Genomic DNA, 17468 nt, shown 5'->3' with positions numbered 1-17468 from the left:
ATGGTGTGTTGAGTGTTGTGTGAAGAAGAAGAAGATTTTCAGCCTCTCACCTTGTGTGTTCTCTTTTAGGGTTTTGTGAGTATGCCATAAAAATATTGGTATTAAATATATATATATATATATATATATATATAGAGAGAGAGAGAGAGAGAGAGAGTTATATTTGATATCAGGGATATATTGCTTAGGATGGATGTGGCAAAGGAGATTATTTTCGTTCATTTATGGTGATGTACAAGATATTGAAGGTAACTGTCTTAGACGTTTGCTATAATTTAGGTATAATTATTTTTCAAGATTTATTTAATATTCATGGCTAAATTGTAGACCCTCCATTTGGGAAGGCCAAGCAATAACTTCACTAATTATCGAACTATTAGAGAGCACTGATGTTTTACGGTATATATATAGAAACTCTCTTTTTTAAAATCCACATTATTGTTGGATTTGTATGAGACAGTTTTACGAGACGAGAGCTTTGGGCTCCTAAGAATTTACAATCTACGATTGTGGAAGGCTACAGACCAGCTTCATGTACATGTAATGCTAGTGGATAATGAAAAGCCTGATAAGTTAGATTTTCGGTGCATTCGCATTGGACAATATATAATTTTTTGATTTGCTGTTTACAAGCCTGTTCAAATGCCTTTCACCTCAAATATTGATCCACCAAATGTGTTTTGTAAGCTTTTATCTTTATCCAAATTTTTTCTATGAGAGTTATATTTTCAATGCCAATATTTTTATGGCATACATTTTGCCAGATGGAGGTGCGGGATATAGGCTACCAAGGAGAGATAATCGTATTGGCCGAAGATTGTTTTGAGGTTGTCTACAGGTGTGTTAAGATACTCATCATTTTATGGGTTTGTAATGTTAGGAGCTTCTATTTGGTTATATATGGCAATCACGATGTTTTTATGTATTAGTTTGGTAAGTTGAGGCCAATGTATACATATATGTATGAGTGTGACCAGTATCTATGGATATTATGGGTACATACACATACATACATATTTACATATATGTATGTGACATGCACACATGCATTCATAGACGCGCACACTTACACATATCTTTCAGTTGTGGTATATATGGTTTCAATGGATTTCACGTACACATACTCATACATACATGTACATACATACGTACATCTTTACGCGTTTTTGTGTGTAACTCGATGTGCCTAGCTTCTAAAAAGAAAAGAAGAGTGATTACACATATATCTTTTGTATGTATCGAATGCAAAATGCTTGTTGCCCGTCATAGAGACGGACGAGCTGGGAAAAAGTAATTTTTGAAGTTGCATAGTCTTAGAAAAATTTGATACAAGCGTGTAGTAGCTCCATGAACGGGAAAAATGAGCTCAAAATGCCCTCTATACTCACTTCCACTTGTTGGCGACGATGTCTGCAAGATCAACGACCCGTTGGGAGTATCCCCACTCATTGTCGTACCAAGCGACGACTTTGACCATGTCGTCGCCCATGACCATGGTGAGGGAAGAGTCGATGGTAGACGACACGTCCGAGCAGCGGAAATCCACAGACACCAGGGGCTCGTCGCACACAGCGAGGATGCCCTTCAATTCCTTGCTGGCGGCCTCACGGAAGGCGGCGTTCACCTCCTCCGCGAATGTCTTCTTCTCTACTTGCACAACCAGGTCCACAACGGACACGTTGGGAGTGGGGACCCGTAAGGCAATGCCATTGAGCTTGCCCTTGAGATTGGGCAGCACCAGTGCCACCGCCTTGGCTGCCCCCGTCGAGGTGGGCACAATGTTCAGTGCAGCCGCCCGCGCTCTCCTCAAATCCCTGTGGCTCGCGTCCAGCAAACGCTGATCTCCAGTGTAAGAGTGCGTAGTGGTCATGGTACCCTTAATGATCCCTGCGTAATAAAGAAAATCACATCTCAGCGATATTCACTAACGATTGAGACTGGATAGCTGTAGCAAACGTTTTCCACCGGAAATCAAACAGCTACGTAAAGCTTTGATCACACATACCGAATTTCTCGTCAAGCACCTTCACGAAGGGGGCCAAACAGTTGGTGGTGCAAGAAGCGTTGCTAATGATGGGTTCTTCTGGGCTGTACTTCTCCTCGTTCACTCCCACCACATAGGTCGGAATTGCGCCTTTCCCTGGGGCAGTAATAAGCACCTTCTTAGCTCCTGCAGTGATATGCTTCCCTGCACCATCGGCATCCACAAATACACCGGTGCCCTCTATGACAAGATCAATCCCCAGAGCCCTGTACAGATTACAAATTGACCAATTACAGGCAAGCTACGCATGTCAACATAAGGCCACCCAAGGTGTGAGTTACGCACCCCCATGGAAGGTTGAGAGGATTTCTGTCGGACACCACCTTAATCACTTTTCCATCGACGGAGATTGCGTTATCACCTGCCACCTTCACATCGGCGTCGAAGATGCCAAGCATGGAGTCATACTTGAGAAGGTGAGAGGCCTGCTTTACTCCTCCGGTGTCGTTGATAGCAATGACGTCCAGGGGGGAGTCCTTTCTCCCGTGCCAGCAGCGAATGAAGTTCCGGCCAATCCTACCGAATCCGTTAATAGCCACTTTGATCTTCGCTTCAGCTACAGCCCTCTTTTGTCCAGAAGAGCCAACCTGCAGTAGCCAAAAAAAAAATGTGAAACAACCCAGACAAGATATAAAACAACCCAAACCTCCAGGGAAGCACGTTGTCAAATACTTACAGCTGCTGTTTGAGTTGCTACTTTCACAGCAAAATCGTCGCTCTTCTTAGAAAGAGGGAGGCTACTGGTGCATCTTAGACCCGCGAAGTCGGAAAGGGCTCTCCCGGACGCCTAACACAACATGAGAATGTCCACATTAGAGCAAGGCAAATATCCACAACACTGTTGGACTCAAACTTTCTCATACCAGAATCGTCACTAAGCTCAGAAACTAGTACCTGAGAACTGGCGATTCCAGAGGAGGAAAGAGAGGCGGCTGCGGCAGGCGCCATGGCAAGGGAAACCAATATATTGCCCACCCAACTTAATAAATAACAACGCTACTTGGTAAAATAAGATAGAGAAGAGGGGTGGCATGCAAGGTGAGGCTAGGAATTGGAATATAGAGAGCAGCGGAACATAGCAGGTGCCACACAGTCGTCCCTCACTACGCACCACACACTCCTTACCCCTTGGGCCCAGGACTCCACCTGGACTTCCCAACCAACTGCCTTCCACAGATAAGGTCCCACAAATTATTCACGCTTCCATGCACCGTCGATGTGATTCTCCATCGAACGGCTCTCTTTTGCTAAGACCTTAGCATTCCTGAAAATATGTGGCTAGCGATGCAGTACAGCGATCTCGATATCTTGTCCGTCCGTTCTGGATTTCTTCCCTTTCGGTGTGCTTTTAAAAATTAGTTAAAAACCTGCACATCAAGTTTCATGTTACTAAAGGCCAAACGAAATATCAACCCGTCATTTTAATCTCTACCATTATACCATTATAAGGACGGTATTCTCTAGCCTAGAATAGAGTCAAGCAACAAGGTAAACTCAACTCTCCTTCTGTCTTAGACAATGTTGCACATCCTAACTGGACCTAACTGGACCATTCTTGAGATTTGCCCTGAAGCCTTACATGATCTAGATAAAAAATTTAAACTCAAATCTTCTATTGAATTCTCTATAACTCAAATCTTCTATTGAATTCTCTATTTCTGAGTCAACTCCCAACATAGGGTTTGGTTCTAATAAAACTTATTACTTCTATCCATTGAAAAGAGAAGATGATCTCAGAGTGAAAGCATGATAAGGTGGACTAAAAACCTGTGTCCTGGACAATAGTTTACAAGTGGTTGTGAAACACTTTTATGCAGAGTTAGAGAATTAAAACATAGTTGTTTAATCTTGTTTCACATTTATTATATCTAAAAGACACTAGATAAATTGCTAAATACATCTTATGATGATATTATATATTGGTTGTCTTCAAGTGTGGTAGCAACCAATACAATTGGTAGAAAGTGTACCACCTTAGCATGCTTTCACTCCTCAAGAATGCAATAGAACTAAGATATAACTATGTGCATCTAGGCGTCATTTATATAGGCACTAACTATACCATTGTATGGAAAGGATATACATGTTAGACTTTTAGTTTCCATTATGGACACAAGAGTCAAAGATATGCAAAGTCTATAATCGTTACTTGGGACACTCCTCTCTCTAGAGGACCTTCATTTTCCATAATCTGTCCCAAACTACCTTCTGACTCTCAGAGATCCTTATTATTTGAAATCCCTTGTAAATATGGTAACCATCGACACAAAAGACTTCATGAACTTCATAGAAACTATGTCTGTGCAATAGAGAATGTGAAATAGGTACATAAATATTGGCATGTCTTTACTAAAGCTTAGCATAGAAGAAAAAGAAGAAGATTGGTTTCATGAACACTCGTCAAGATATAGATCAAAGCATAACTATGTTCATGAAGATAGATGAGATATCTAGTAGCATAATGCCCATGGTCACAAGGTGGTCAAATCTGGAGGTCCCAAAAGAATGGACCTTTGACATAGAGCAGCCACCCACCAAGGAACTCCCTGCTCCAATCAAATTGCAAACCTGAGAAAAATCTCCTGAAGCTTCAACAAGTAAGTCTCTTTATCTATCTACAAATGTTAGACCAAGGTCGACAGAATATAAGTTAAATTGAAAGCAAGCGAATGATAGACTCGGCCAAATCGAGTCAAGAATGAATTTAAACCACCTTGAAGTGAGGAATTCACTTGAAGAAAACCTGGCAAGGATCAACAGGGTCCTTAAAGAAAAATATCCTCAAATTTGTAAGTTATCTTCCCCAACCCACAAACCCTCTCTCACTATAGAAATGGTGGAGACAATATGCCCTTACAGGGAAGATGACATTCAAAAGCAAAAAGATTGCATTAAAGCTGTAGAAGAAAAATAGGAGAATATTATGGAAATGTTGAATAGGTTTGAAGCTTGCCAAAAAAGCTAATGAAGCTAAAGTATCAAGTTTAAAACCAATGCCTGATTTTGAAATAGTTGAAGAATAGTCTACATATATAGAAGATAAAGAAGCACCAGAATGTGTGGAAGCAGACACAAAGCCTGCAACATTTATGTTGTAAGAAGTCCCTTCTATCATTAATTTCTTAGAAGTAGATATTGGATGGAGAGAATGCATCTCTCATGAATGTATAGATGGCAAAAAGTTCCCTGAAGAAGACATAAATAACATCACAAGAAGAGTCTCTCACGTCCCAGATTTGACCATCCAACCAGGGGAGATTGATCGTATTCTATGATTCTCTCTCTCTCTCTCTCTCTCTCTCTCTCTCTCTCTCTCTCTCTCTCTCTCTCTCTCTCTCTCTCTCTCTCTCTCTCTCTCTCTCTCTAGTAGCATAGGAGGATAGTGTCTATGTCTTGATCGTCTTATGAGACACAAATGTTTTTTCAAAGATTTACGATCACTAGCTATGGGGGTGGCCACTCTATTGAGGTGGGCTAGACAAGGCATAAGATGAATCAGTGGATCAACATGTTCCTCCCTCTTCTAGCTATCTCCTAAAAGAGGTAGCACTAGATTACTTAGGGTGGTGATAACCCCACAAACTTGTCTACACCTACTCCTACTATTTTCCTTCTCATTCTCGATCTTAACTTTTATAGTGCCGTTTTATGACACTTATTAATGTCCTCAATTGAGGATCATGTTTGTTAGTCCAAAATGGGATTTACATGGGTTAACTATCATTAGTGAAGATGTACATTATGAGATATTGGCCACCCAAGGGCTCGTAAGTAAGTTTTGGGCGCCCAAGTGTGAATAAGGGCCAATTGTATATAAGGCATTTTCTCATAATGAAGAGACACAATCCCCTTTGTGCTATTGAGAGTTCTCCCTTTGTGTCTTGAGAGAGTCCTATGCAAAGGTATGAGCGACTACATGGTGATAGCGTGGAGGTGGAGCTTCGAGTGTGGAGCTTAACGAGCGAGCTTGGAGGCCTCAAGGGACTCAAGATCAAAGCATTGGTAAGTACCCTACGACAGTTGTGATCTATTGCTCATCCATTAGGTGAATGTGTAGAGTTCCCTCTTGGAGGTATGGTAGCCCATATCATTTTTGGCACCACTACCAGGAAAACACCTTTGTTTCTTCCAACCTCTTAGAGTTTCAGTTCCTATTGCATAGGATTCATTACTGCCCTTGCATTTTGGTAGTGCATTATGTGGAAAATGAATTGATAAGATGTGTGTGGTAGAAAAAAAATTTGTGAGAAATTGGTTGTGATGTTATGTGTGTTTGTAGTGGAGGATTTCTAAGATAAGGCTTCACTATTTGTTCTTGTGAATTTTTATATTTGCATTATTAAAACCACTAGCGTGAATGAGCAGGTTGGTATGTTGTTTTCTTTCTATTTTAAAAAATCCATAAAAATCAAAAACATAAGGGACCATTGAATGTGCCAAGAACTTGCATGTCATTATTTAGAGTGGCACAGTTGATTTGCTATCAATCGGATAAGTATTACGCACCCAAAGTCACCGAATTCAACACGGAAAGTTTTCACGTGAAAGTGTAGAAAAGTCGTTCACACCATCATGAACCATTTCTTGCAGTTTCACATCGCGAATCGCTCAAAAAGTCAGTGCCGTAATTAATGCCGAAATCATAGGATTCCCCTTTCAAAAATAGAAAACCTTATCCTGACACCACTGACACCTTGCAATCTGCCGAGATTTTTGAGCACGTGAAAGTTCAGGAGGGCGTTCACGACATGAAACGATCCAAAGCTTTCACGGCATGAAACCCTTACTGTTTCACGACGTGAAGTGACCTGAAGCTGTTCACGGCATGAAACCAATACTGTTTCACGACGTGAAACGATCTGAAACTGTTCATGGCGTGAAACCCTTACTGTTTCATGATGTGAAATGATTTTCTGTTGATTCACGGGTAGGCCAAAACCAATGATTGGACAGTCCGAGGAGGCCACAAGGATCAGTTAAGGAAGGTGTATTATTCCACAAAGAGGGAATCTAACCTTAAGGGTACACAAATTTTTAAGCACGTGAAAGTGCAGGAAAACGTTCACGACGTGAACCATTTCTGGCAGTTTCACGGCATCTAAAACAGAGCAATAAAATCAAAAGTAAAATCAAATTGGGTTGACAAATAGGTTATCAAATCATATATACATGCACTGAAGATCCGAAAAACTCATCGGAGACGACGATAGTGCATCGAATCACCCAGAATTTTCCTACCAAAGACGTCTAGGATCAGGACATTCTGCAACAAGCACACACCTGAGTGTCTTAAAAAACCCGACCACCACTGCTGAAACTAGTTAGTGAAGAGTCCATGGAAGAAGGGCTGAGATACGCTGGGCTTGGGGAAGAGGAGAAACCACCCTCCTCCCCCAACTAGGTCTAGTTGTATCATTGATATTGCCCGGGGATTTTTTGGTCTCCAAACTAGCCATGAGGAAGAAGTGCAATTTGCGGGCATGGGTCTGTCAACCAACGCTGGACTCGGTCCACGACAAGAAGTGTTATTCCAATTTTTGAATTCTAGGCTATCGAATACTAGAGTCTGGCACCCCTCGAATAAGACGAGACATGGAAAGTGCAGCTAGGACAGGTCAAATATTCTTTCCCACTATCGAGGAAGTAGAGTTAGACCTCAAACGGAGTGAGGTGGAACGACAACTACGAGAGTTGAGCTTAAGGAAACAAGAGCTCAACACTCGTAGGACAAGAGCTGAGAAGAAGGAAATAGGAATTCTTAACCCACTTCAGTCAAAGGGGAAGGAACCAAAAATAGCTATGGGTAGAAACGAGGGAGAAATTCCAAACTTGGAACCCATAAACGAGGAATCCAGAACGGAGGAAGGATTTACAACCATAGAAGAAGAGGGTAACCTAGCTCGTAGGGTAGTTCAAGTAGAGGACCAACTCTACACCAAAAAGGATATTGAGCAAATGATCAATAATCCTACGTTCCTACAAGACATGGAACTCCTGATTCTACAAAGATGTACTGAGGCGACGAATGGGGGGTCATTCCAAGATACTGCGGCTGGCTGGACCATCCCATGGACCCGAAATACCTAGAAGAGTCAATATAGGTAGGGGATGTGGCCTAGGAAGAAGGGGGGGAGAAATTCCCCCCCTTCTTCCTAGAAGAGTCAATACAGGTAGGGGATGTGGCCTAGGAAGAGGGGGGGGGGGAGAAATTCCCCAAGTACCTAGGAGAGATCCAATCATGGACCTTAATGTAGCCACAAGGGCGGATCTACTGAATATGGCGGCAGAGATGGCGGCAGATAACTAGGTACTACTCTAGAATCCCGACCTTCCCAGATGAAACCACATATCATTTCAAAACTTGTTCAAAAGTTCTCTGGGAACGGGGATCCTATCCAACATGTAGAGATTTTTGAATCCACATGTGAAACCTACGAGCTAGTCAATGATGTGACAATGATACATGCCTTCTCACTGACCTTAGAAGGAAAAGCTCATCGATGGTTCCGAACTCTTAAGCCTGAGGATAAGGTTAACTTCACAAGGCTGAAGAATGTTTTTGTGCCCAGTTTTGCCCATAGTGGTGATAGGTGGAGCCCTATGGCACAATTACATAATATTAAACAAAAGGAGAAGAGTCGATGAGGGACTATGTTTCTCATCTGAAGCACAATTACATAATATTAAACAAAAGGAGAAGAGTCGATGAGGGACTATGTTTCTCATCTGAAGCACTTAAATTTGAGATGTAAACTTCGAGAAAGATTAAAACTGATGATCAGTTGTTGTTGCCTTGCTTTCGGAGAGGGGTTAGAGATCATAAAAATCATGATTACTTTGGTATTAGCCTGACCTGCTACTCTTGATGCATGCTGCAAATTGGCAATCGAATATGAAGACAATATGTTAGAATTGCCACAACCAGAAGATGTTAAAACATCTTCAGCAACTACGACTTCCCATGTCTCGAGCCACTAAGAAATTGGAACCCGAAGCAAGCAAGTCGGTAACATGATGGTGGATGAGCTCAGTAATGCCATACTAGAAAAATTGAAAGTCAAGGAGGGAAGAGAAACATCTGGGCATGGGCATAATCACCTTTACCCCCACAAGGAATTGGTGTGGTGCTCTATGTGCAGATTAAATCACACCACCACTGAGTGTCCACAGTTTAAGAGCGAGGCCATTACTCTATTGCGCTCACTGTGTAAAATTAGGAAATCATGACACTTCAATGTGTAGATATCCAAGGTTTCAAAATGTTACACAGCTACCAGTACTTAGAGCCCCATTGGCTTTACCGGCACCACCTGTACAGATCATCGCTACTACGGGCGGGATAACCCAACTCTTCTTACTTGCCTAGGGGAATGTTCTGGGCACAAGATGCTTCACCCTTGCCACCACCAATTATATCACCACAGGCTAAGACAAATCAGGTGCTGATTGAAGAGCCATCAGAAGATGTCAATATGGTGCGGGAAATAGAACTTAATGGAGAGTATTACAAGGATACGGCTGAGGTTATGCCGAAATACTATGTCCTACATAATAACATGCCAGCACCTGTGTTTCAAACCACAGTACAATAGAAGGCCAAGGACATGAACTCGAATACACATTAGACCTCCCACAAGTGGCAGTTTCGCCCAATGACATGCCAATGCTCACCTGTACTAAATGTGGGATTGATCATTTGATCAAAGAATGGGTAGAGGGCGGAAGGCTAGCCGATACTATAGATGAGACTCCACCACCCCTAGCAGAAAGAACCTTGAAGCATACAAGCGAAACCCGAGTTGTTAAGATACCAGTTAACCAACTGGGACGCTACTATGAAAGTGATGACATGAACGCTACCATCCTGATTCATCATAATAGATACCAGGCATTGGCTATCCTGGATGGTGGGGGGAGGGTTAGCATCATTACCAAACGTTGCTGGAAAATTGGGGGAAACCTGATCTTAAAAAAAGCAGATTTAATCGTTAAAATAGCTGATGGAACATCTTCAAGACCCATTGGGCTCTTAGAAAATGTTAAATTCAGACTTTTTACGTTTCGCTATCGTCATAAATTTGTGGTCATGGACTTCCTACGCCAACCTGATACATATGACATAATATTGGGGAGACCCTTCATGAGGGAATCCAAATTGGTGCATGATTGGGCCTTGGATCATGTGTATATACATAGGGATTTGTAAATCTTAAAGATTGATCTAAGATCATGGAAAGCACACCCCCTGGAAGGGCAGTTGTTTGGTAACAATTCGGTCACAACGGAACAAACCACGTCCATGCAAATATGCCAACCCGCAAAAGGGGGAATCCAAGGATGAGAAGTTAACGAAAATGTATGCATCACTACCTCCTCCAACCTTTAGTGAAAACTGGATGCATGTGTTGGCTACCATTGATGTAATATAGCCCCCAGGGGAACCCAGCATTTAGAATCTGGAACCATCCCTATGACCTCTATCTGTATGGTTAATTGGCAGACCATGGATGAGGAATCAGGAGGGGAAACATTAAGTACAGAAGGTATTGTGGCATGAAGCCGTACCAATGCTCAATGCCTCAGACGATGGCGGAGACAGAAACGATATATAGCCCGATGAAATGCCTTGTTACGAAGAAGTAGACCTATGGATGCCCAGTGGTGGGGCTGAGATATCTTGAGGCTACGGTACATGATGAATTCTCAAAGAATTGAGGTGAGGAGTTAAGTAAGATATCATTGGAGGGGAGGCATAAAGAGAAAGTCATCCTTCAAGTGCCAAATGCACCCAAGCTTACAAAAGCAGGGCACCAAAAATGCAATAAAGCCCTAGTAGAGGCAGAATGTGAGGTTTAAAAAATCATGGCTAAAGCCAAAAGTGACAATGAGGACAAGCCAGACTTGCTTTCTGTACCCGACCATTTCAAGAACTACACTGTTGACGACGAACGAAGGGTGGTCTGCCGAGTGATAGCAGCTACTAGGGTGAAAGAGGATGGGCTATTCTTCGCATCATACGATGGCCCGGCACAAAAGTCAAGGAGGTGGATATTGCAAGACCCGGGGGAAGAAGCTCAGCCCGTATATATTGCTAAAGATTTGACTTCGGCTGAAGATGAAGAGCTCATTGCTCTCCTTAAGGAATTTAAAGATTGTTTTGCCTGGAATTACAAGGAGATAAAAGGGGTGCCACCTGAGGTGGTACAGCATACGATTTCAATCATGGAAGGTTCGAGATCAACCAGGCAGAAACAATACCAGATGAATCCTAAGTGTGGGGCAATTGTAAGGGAGGAACTTGATAAGCTTATCGCTGCGGATTTTATCTATGAAATCGAACATACGGATTGGTTGTCACAAATCGTGATAGTGCCTAAAAAGAATGGAAAACTTCAGGTATGTGTTGATCTTAAAAAGGTTAATGCAGCCACTAGGAAAGACCATTACCATTACCTTATACAGAACACACTTTGGAAAGAGTGGCTAGGAGAGAAGCATACAGCTTCTTGGATGGTTTCTCTAGCTACAATCAGGTGTCCGAAGCACCAGAGGATCAATACAAGATAGCTTTCAACACAATGTGGGGGACATATGCATACAAGGTTATACCGTTCGGCCTCACAAACACCCCGACAACCTGTTGATGTGAGCAGCCTTCAAGGACTACTTACAAAAGTGGTTGGAAGTATTCATTGACGATCTATGTGTACACTTTCGATGGGTAGACCATCTGACTTGTTTAAGGAAAGTGTTCGAGCGATGTCGATTATATCGTATATCGTTGAACCCTTTGAAATGTCAGTTTTGGGTCAAGCATGGTGTGATATTGGGACACACTGTCTCAAAGTATGGTATATCCCCACTGACAATAGTAAGGTCAAACTAATATTGGAGCTGCCACCACCTACCAATAACAAAGGAGTGCAAAGGTTTATGGGTCATGTGGGGTATTATCGACACTTCATAATTTTTAATGCTCAGATAGCCAGACCTTTATACAAGCTTCTCATTGTCTTTGAGTGGACTCAGGAGTGTCAGGAAGCATATGATCATCTAATGCAAGCATTTGCTAGCACACCAATTCTACGAACCCCCCAATTGGGATCTCGTATTTCACGTGCATATTGATGCATCAAATTTTGCAATTGGTTACGTATTAGCCCAGCTTGGTGAGTTCAAATTAGACTATCCAGTTTGCTTCACTAGTCGTCAGTTGAACAATGCAAAGGTGAATTACACCACCACAGAGAGAGAAGGATTACTTTGTCAAGAAATATCGACATTACCTCTTGGCCAACAAATTTATATTTTTCATGGACCATCAAGCCTTACTATACTTAGTAAATAAACCTTACACCATGGGGAGAATCACACGATGGTTGCTATTGTTGTTAGAATGCGACTTTATAGTCACAGTGAGAAAGGGAACACAACATGTGTTAGCCGATCATATGTCAAGAATTCCAAATGGGGAGCCAGCAACTGGTGTTGATGATGATCTTCTTGATGCCTGTTTATTTAAGTTAGACATGGTACCCGAATGAAGTGAAGAAATCTCAGAGTATCTAGCTTATGGGTTTCTGCAGGAAATACCTTTGAAGAAAGATAAAATACGGTAGCTTATCAAGCTTGCTGCACCTTATCAACAACTGATGCAGGAGAGCTATATAAGCAAGGAAAAGATAACGTACTCAGAAGATGCATTAGAGAGGATGAGTTCACCACCATATTGGAAGAAGCTTATTCAGGGATACCTGGTGAGCATTTTGCTGGAGAAATCACAGCATCAAAAGTTCTTCAAACAAGACTATGGTGGCCTACGTTATTCGGAGATGCCATAGAATTTGTCAAAAGATGCGAAGAATATCAACGTTTCGCTATCCCACAACAAAGGGACAAGATGCCGCTAACCCCCATCATTGTAATACAACCATTTGAGAAACAGGGGATAGATTTTGTAGGACCGATTAGTCCAGCGGCACATCCATCCCAAGCCTAATATGTGATCGTAGACCACTGACTATTTCACAAAATGGACAGAAGCCAAAGCCTCAAAGAGAGCTGATGCTGCACAAACAACAAATCATCTCGAGGTTCGGGTGTCCGTTAAAATAAGTCAGTCATTTCCATAAAAAATAATCCCTTGGTCGAAAAGGTTTTTGTGATGCCTGCAGGTTCCATGGAAGAAGAGATGATGCTAGGACGATCCTAGATCTGTGCCAGTAAATGTAATATCCAATAGGAAGAGTGAACAACATTAACATCTAAGGGTATGCAGAAGTGGGTGCCTAAGAACTTACTCAAGGGTTAGCCAGTCAAGAAGGACACCATAACTAGTATAAAAACCCAAAGAAGAACCTACACACAATTCAAAAGTCTGACCTTACTGACACGAACCAAGTGGAAGGACTCCAAGCATCCCCAAAGAAAATCCAAGGAGTCCGCTTGTCTCCCCGTCTAGCTTCATTAGGCTAAGCAATGGGTCAAGAAGGACTTATTGCAAGCACAAGGCTACTATTAAGGCAATGCAGCAATATGGGTACCTAAACCCAATCCAGTGGTTAATACCATAAACAATTCAAATCATCAACAAGAGGGTGGTAAGGGTGTGCAACATTAACTCTCAGCCCAAGCTAGCACCATGCTAACTCTTGTGTGGAGGAGGAAGAAAAATCAGCCAATTGGGATGAGGAGGGCCAAAGCAACAGAAGTACCCCCACCACCCTAGCTACAAAGCCGAACAAGGAATCCAAAGATAAAGGCAAGGAAGTTTAGCAACAAGGAGATGCAGATAGAAGCCCAAAAGTTCAGCAGGGAGATGCAGACAAAAGCCCTCCACAACTAGAAACAGTGACAACATTATTCAATTGGGTGGAAAGAACAATAAAAAACTCCCACATGGAACTAAAAAGACTGCATCAAACGAATGCCCAACAGAGCCCAGGTGAACCCTTGGTTCTCATGGCAATAAACCAATGTTTGCACAAATGGGTATAAGGTAAGCTCTGTATCATTCACTCATCATGTGCATGATTGATTGCTTGAGCATAATGAAAAAATGAGAAAAAATTGATCTTATGCACTTCGACGTGAAATTGCAAAAAATGGTTTCACGCCGTGAAAAAGTCCAAAACAATTCACGCCCCATGAAACGGTAATTTTCATGTAACGCCACATGGCTTTCTTTCATTAAGGTAGCTGCCCTATCCGACGACTACATTATAAAATCGATTTTTCTTTCTTCTTTCGTCATTTCACAAATCGTTTGTGATTCTTGATCTTCTGCATTTCAATTCCGTGCGCATCTCCGAGCTTTCATCCTCCTTACGATCTTCTCGACCATTCCCTTCAAGGTATATTGACCAAAGATGAATTTCTTAGGTCCCTATTCCCAAGCTTTCCAGGGGACCATCATCACCAGCAAAACTCATATGCCCCATGGAAAGGTAGCTCTCCACTACCACAGCCCCGAATGTCTGCAGATACTGGAGGAAGCTGAAGTTCAAGCAAAGCTAGAAAAAGTCGACCTAAGTGCAATGGCACAAGTACTCCCCCAAACAATCGACACATAATTATGTGCAGAGTACCTGTGAAGACCTACAACAAGGGGACCAAGAGAGGGAGAATCACAAAGGTAGATGGCACCACTGAAGAGCTCCTCATCACCGAGGACTTGATAGAGAAGCCCTGCACCTTCCAGCTACAACTAGACACCATCCACACAACATTGAAAAGATGCCATTGGAAACCATGATCAAGAAGCCATCATACAATTCGAATGGTTCTGAGTATGAGAATATTAGAGATGAGGCAACAACAAAAGCTTGCAGAGCAATATCTTTGATGCTACAAATAAAGCCAGTAGACAGATACAACAGGGTAAGCCTCAACAGAATTGCCAATGTACATGAGGAGAAAGAGGATGATTGGGCATATTACCTACACAAGAAGATGGAGAACTATTTAAAAGCCCACTGGTCAAAGCTAAGTAACCCATACCTCCTCACACATAGGTCCTCAACCATGTAGCGAAAAGGCCTCTCAAAGAGCCCGAGCCAGAAGAACAAATGCAGTTAGCACCACTACAAGACCAACTGGCCCCAAGTAGCAATTGGAACTGAAGAAGAAGGGCAAGCCATCTTGATGGAGACACAGGACATCATAAAGCAGATCAAGAAAGATTGCAAAGAAAACATATAAAAAGATGCGGGGGATTCTCACTGATGTTGCAACAGAGTCACAAAGAATAGAGGAGGAAGTAGCCACCGAGATCCGGACTTACTAGGAGGCACTAAAGGAAAATCTATTCACTCAGATAACGCAGGAACCCCAACAACAACTTACTCCCCCAGCAAGCCCTGCCCAACATATATTTACTGCCTTATCTCCTCTCACAAGATTTCCACACTAGTAAACACACCAATTGAAATAGCTCCAGAACCAGCAACACTCATACAAGCTGACGAAACAAGAATTGAAGAGGCAGCCATAGCGCCCAAGCAATCGTACACAAAGTTACCAAAGGGTCATAAGGCTGGTTAGAGGTCAATAATACTCACCAACATCTAAACCTCTGTGAGTCCACTCTATATCACCCTTATGGCATTCTAAAACTCTATAGTAATATTTACAAACATTTAGAAGCCATGATGACAACTGTACAATACAATTTTGATGCTACCCATATAGAGTACCCAACTATAAATGAAGAGGAAATTCCAGACTTAAGGGAGTTTATTAAGACTCATAAGCCTAGTCACCCACCGCCTATAGCACAAAATAGGGTCAAGAAGAAACCTCTTCGTTCTTAAAATCCACTTACCCTATCTACGCCAATGTCGCTAGTAAACTACTTCACCCCTATCCTACCTCGCAACCTACTAACACCTCTCAGGCAGAATGCATCTTCTCATCTTTTTATCCTCTTGAGATTGATTTTCCCACTAACACTCTCGTCCCCAAGGAGATACGAGCAACTACTCCATCTCCAACACGGCATGCTCAAGAGGTGTAACATACTACACCACAAGATAATCTTCAGCCATTTACTGATGATAGTCTTGGATGATTTGATAGCTACAAAATACAAGGGACTTATAAGAGCAGGAAATCCGCTTTTGAAGCCTAAATTGATATTCAAAGCACTATTGCATATTATTCCCTTTTGAGCCTACCCGACGGATCATGCCGGAAGCATACTCAGAGGTCACTCCAACAAAGCAACATAATTTACCATACCCTCTCTGTGCACCCTAACCTGATCTCGAGGAACTGCTTCCATTGGTGGGAGAGGGTATTTTATGGGCAAATGTGGCCAAGCACACAAAGCTCGCCAACCCACAATTAGCGAACTTACTGGGGAGATCCAAATAGTCACTTTTATGACCAGCTACTACTATTTTTGTAGGTGGCATTAGGGAAAATTTGGACTCAAAAGGGGGCCTTGTAACAGATCCCTTGGGATGGTGATGTGGACAAAGCAAGCAAATAAACCCACATATAATATTGGAGGGTAGGTGCGTCATTTTTGAGTTCTTTATTCCATTAATAACTGACATGTGGGGTGTTTTTTAATTCAAAACAATGCCTCTTAAGTATAGTTCTTTATTCCATTAACTAACATGTGGGGTGTTTTTTAATTCAAAACAATGCCTCTTAAGTATAGTTTTTTATTTCCACTATGGTGCCTTATTTTATTGAAAAAAGTCACCACTCTCTTTCTTCATTACACTTTTGAATGGAACCAAGCCAACTTTGCTTACCAAACTTGAACCAAACTTCGTCCCTGCTGCTGCAACCCATCATCTTGCATTGTCTCCCTCATTGTCTTCCCAACTCCACAACCACAACCACAACTACTCTAAATCCAAATTGTTTTGAGCGGGAAGTTTTTGGTTTTCTCTTCTTCTCATTCACATTCCTTCCATTTTGGAAGCTCATAGCCTCCCACGTCTTTCTCATGCCACAATCTTCCTCTCCATCTCATGAGTGCCTGCCTACCTCCAAGTCTTTCTCATGCCACAATCTTCCTCTCCATCTCATGAGTGCCTGCCTACCTCCAAGTTCGTGGCACATTGATGAATCAATGGAACATTGATTCATCATACATCAAGGTTTGAGGAGAGACTGAGGTGGCAAATTTTGAAAAAGGATAGAAAAGAATTTGTTCTTCATGCACCATACCTGCTTGTGCATGAATAATGTTGAGATATCGAGCTCATCTAGTGAGGCGGTGGACACTGATGACCCGCCTGGGGGATAGGCCCCACACTTACACCACTGGCATGGTTGGTGAGATCATGGGAGATATGCGGCCAGTGGGATGACAGGCTGTGTGACAGCCATTCTAGAGACTGGCATAGTTATAGCGCCAGCTCATTTAGTCGGGTTCACACTATAGAGAACCTGTGTATGTATTGGTTGA

General features: G+C 42.2%; 1 protein-coding gene across 1 annotated transcript; it reads right to left on the bottom strand.

The window, feature by feature from the left end:
- Positions 1-1294: 1294 nt before the first annotated feature.
- LOC147603987 (glyceraldehyde-3-phosphate dehydrogenase A, chloroplastic) lies at positions 1295-3187 on the bottom strand. The gene is made up of 5 exons (XM_086795728.1): positions 2939-3187; positions 2721-2831; positions 2330-2631; positions 2006-2250; positions 1295-1887 (listed from the first exon to the last, which is right to left on the bottom strand). The coding sequence occupies exons 1-5, from the start codon at positions 2990-2992 to the stop codon at positions 1385-1387; spliced, it is 1215 nt and encodes a 404-aa protein (XP_086651854.1). The 5' UTR covers positions 2993-3187; the 3' UTR covers positions 1295-1384.
- Positions 3188-17468: the final 14281 nt, after the last annotated feature.

This window comes from Cibotium barometz, chromosome 62 (assembly GCF_041138505.1).
Source record: "Cibotium barometz isolate CiBa-2024 chromosome 62, ASM4113850v1, whole genome shotgun sequence".
Classification (NCBI taxonomy): Eukaryota; Viridiplantae; Streptophyta; class Polypodiopsida; order Cyatheales; family Cibotiaceae; genus Cibotium; species Cibotium barometz.
This window is presented reverse-complemented; position numbering and strand designations above follow the sequence as displayed.

What these genes read in the sequence shown, in the direction of transcription:
- LOC147603987 (XM_086795728.1), bottom strand. Translation starts at nt 2,992, where the DNA reads ATGGCGCCTGCCGCAGCCGCCTCTCTTTCCTCCTCTGGAATCGCCAGT. An exon ending in CTGGAATCGCCAGTTCTCAG is followed by an intron (nt 2,832 to 2,938) that starts GTACTAGTTTCT and finishes ATGTTGTGTTAG; the next exon opens with GCGTCCGGGAGAGCCCTTTC. An exon ending in TAGCAACTCAAACAGCAGCT is followed by an intron (nt 2,632 to 2,720) that starts GTAAGTATTTGA and finishes TGGCTACTGCAG; the next exon opens with GTTGGCTCTTCTGGACAAAA.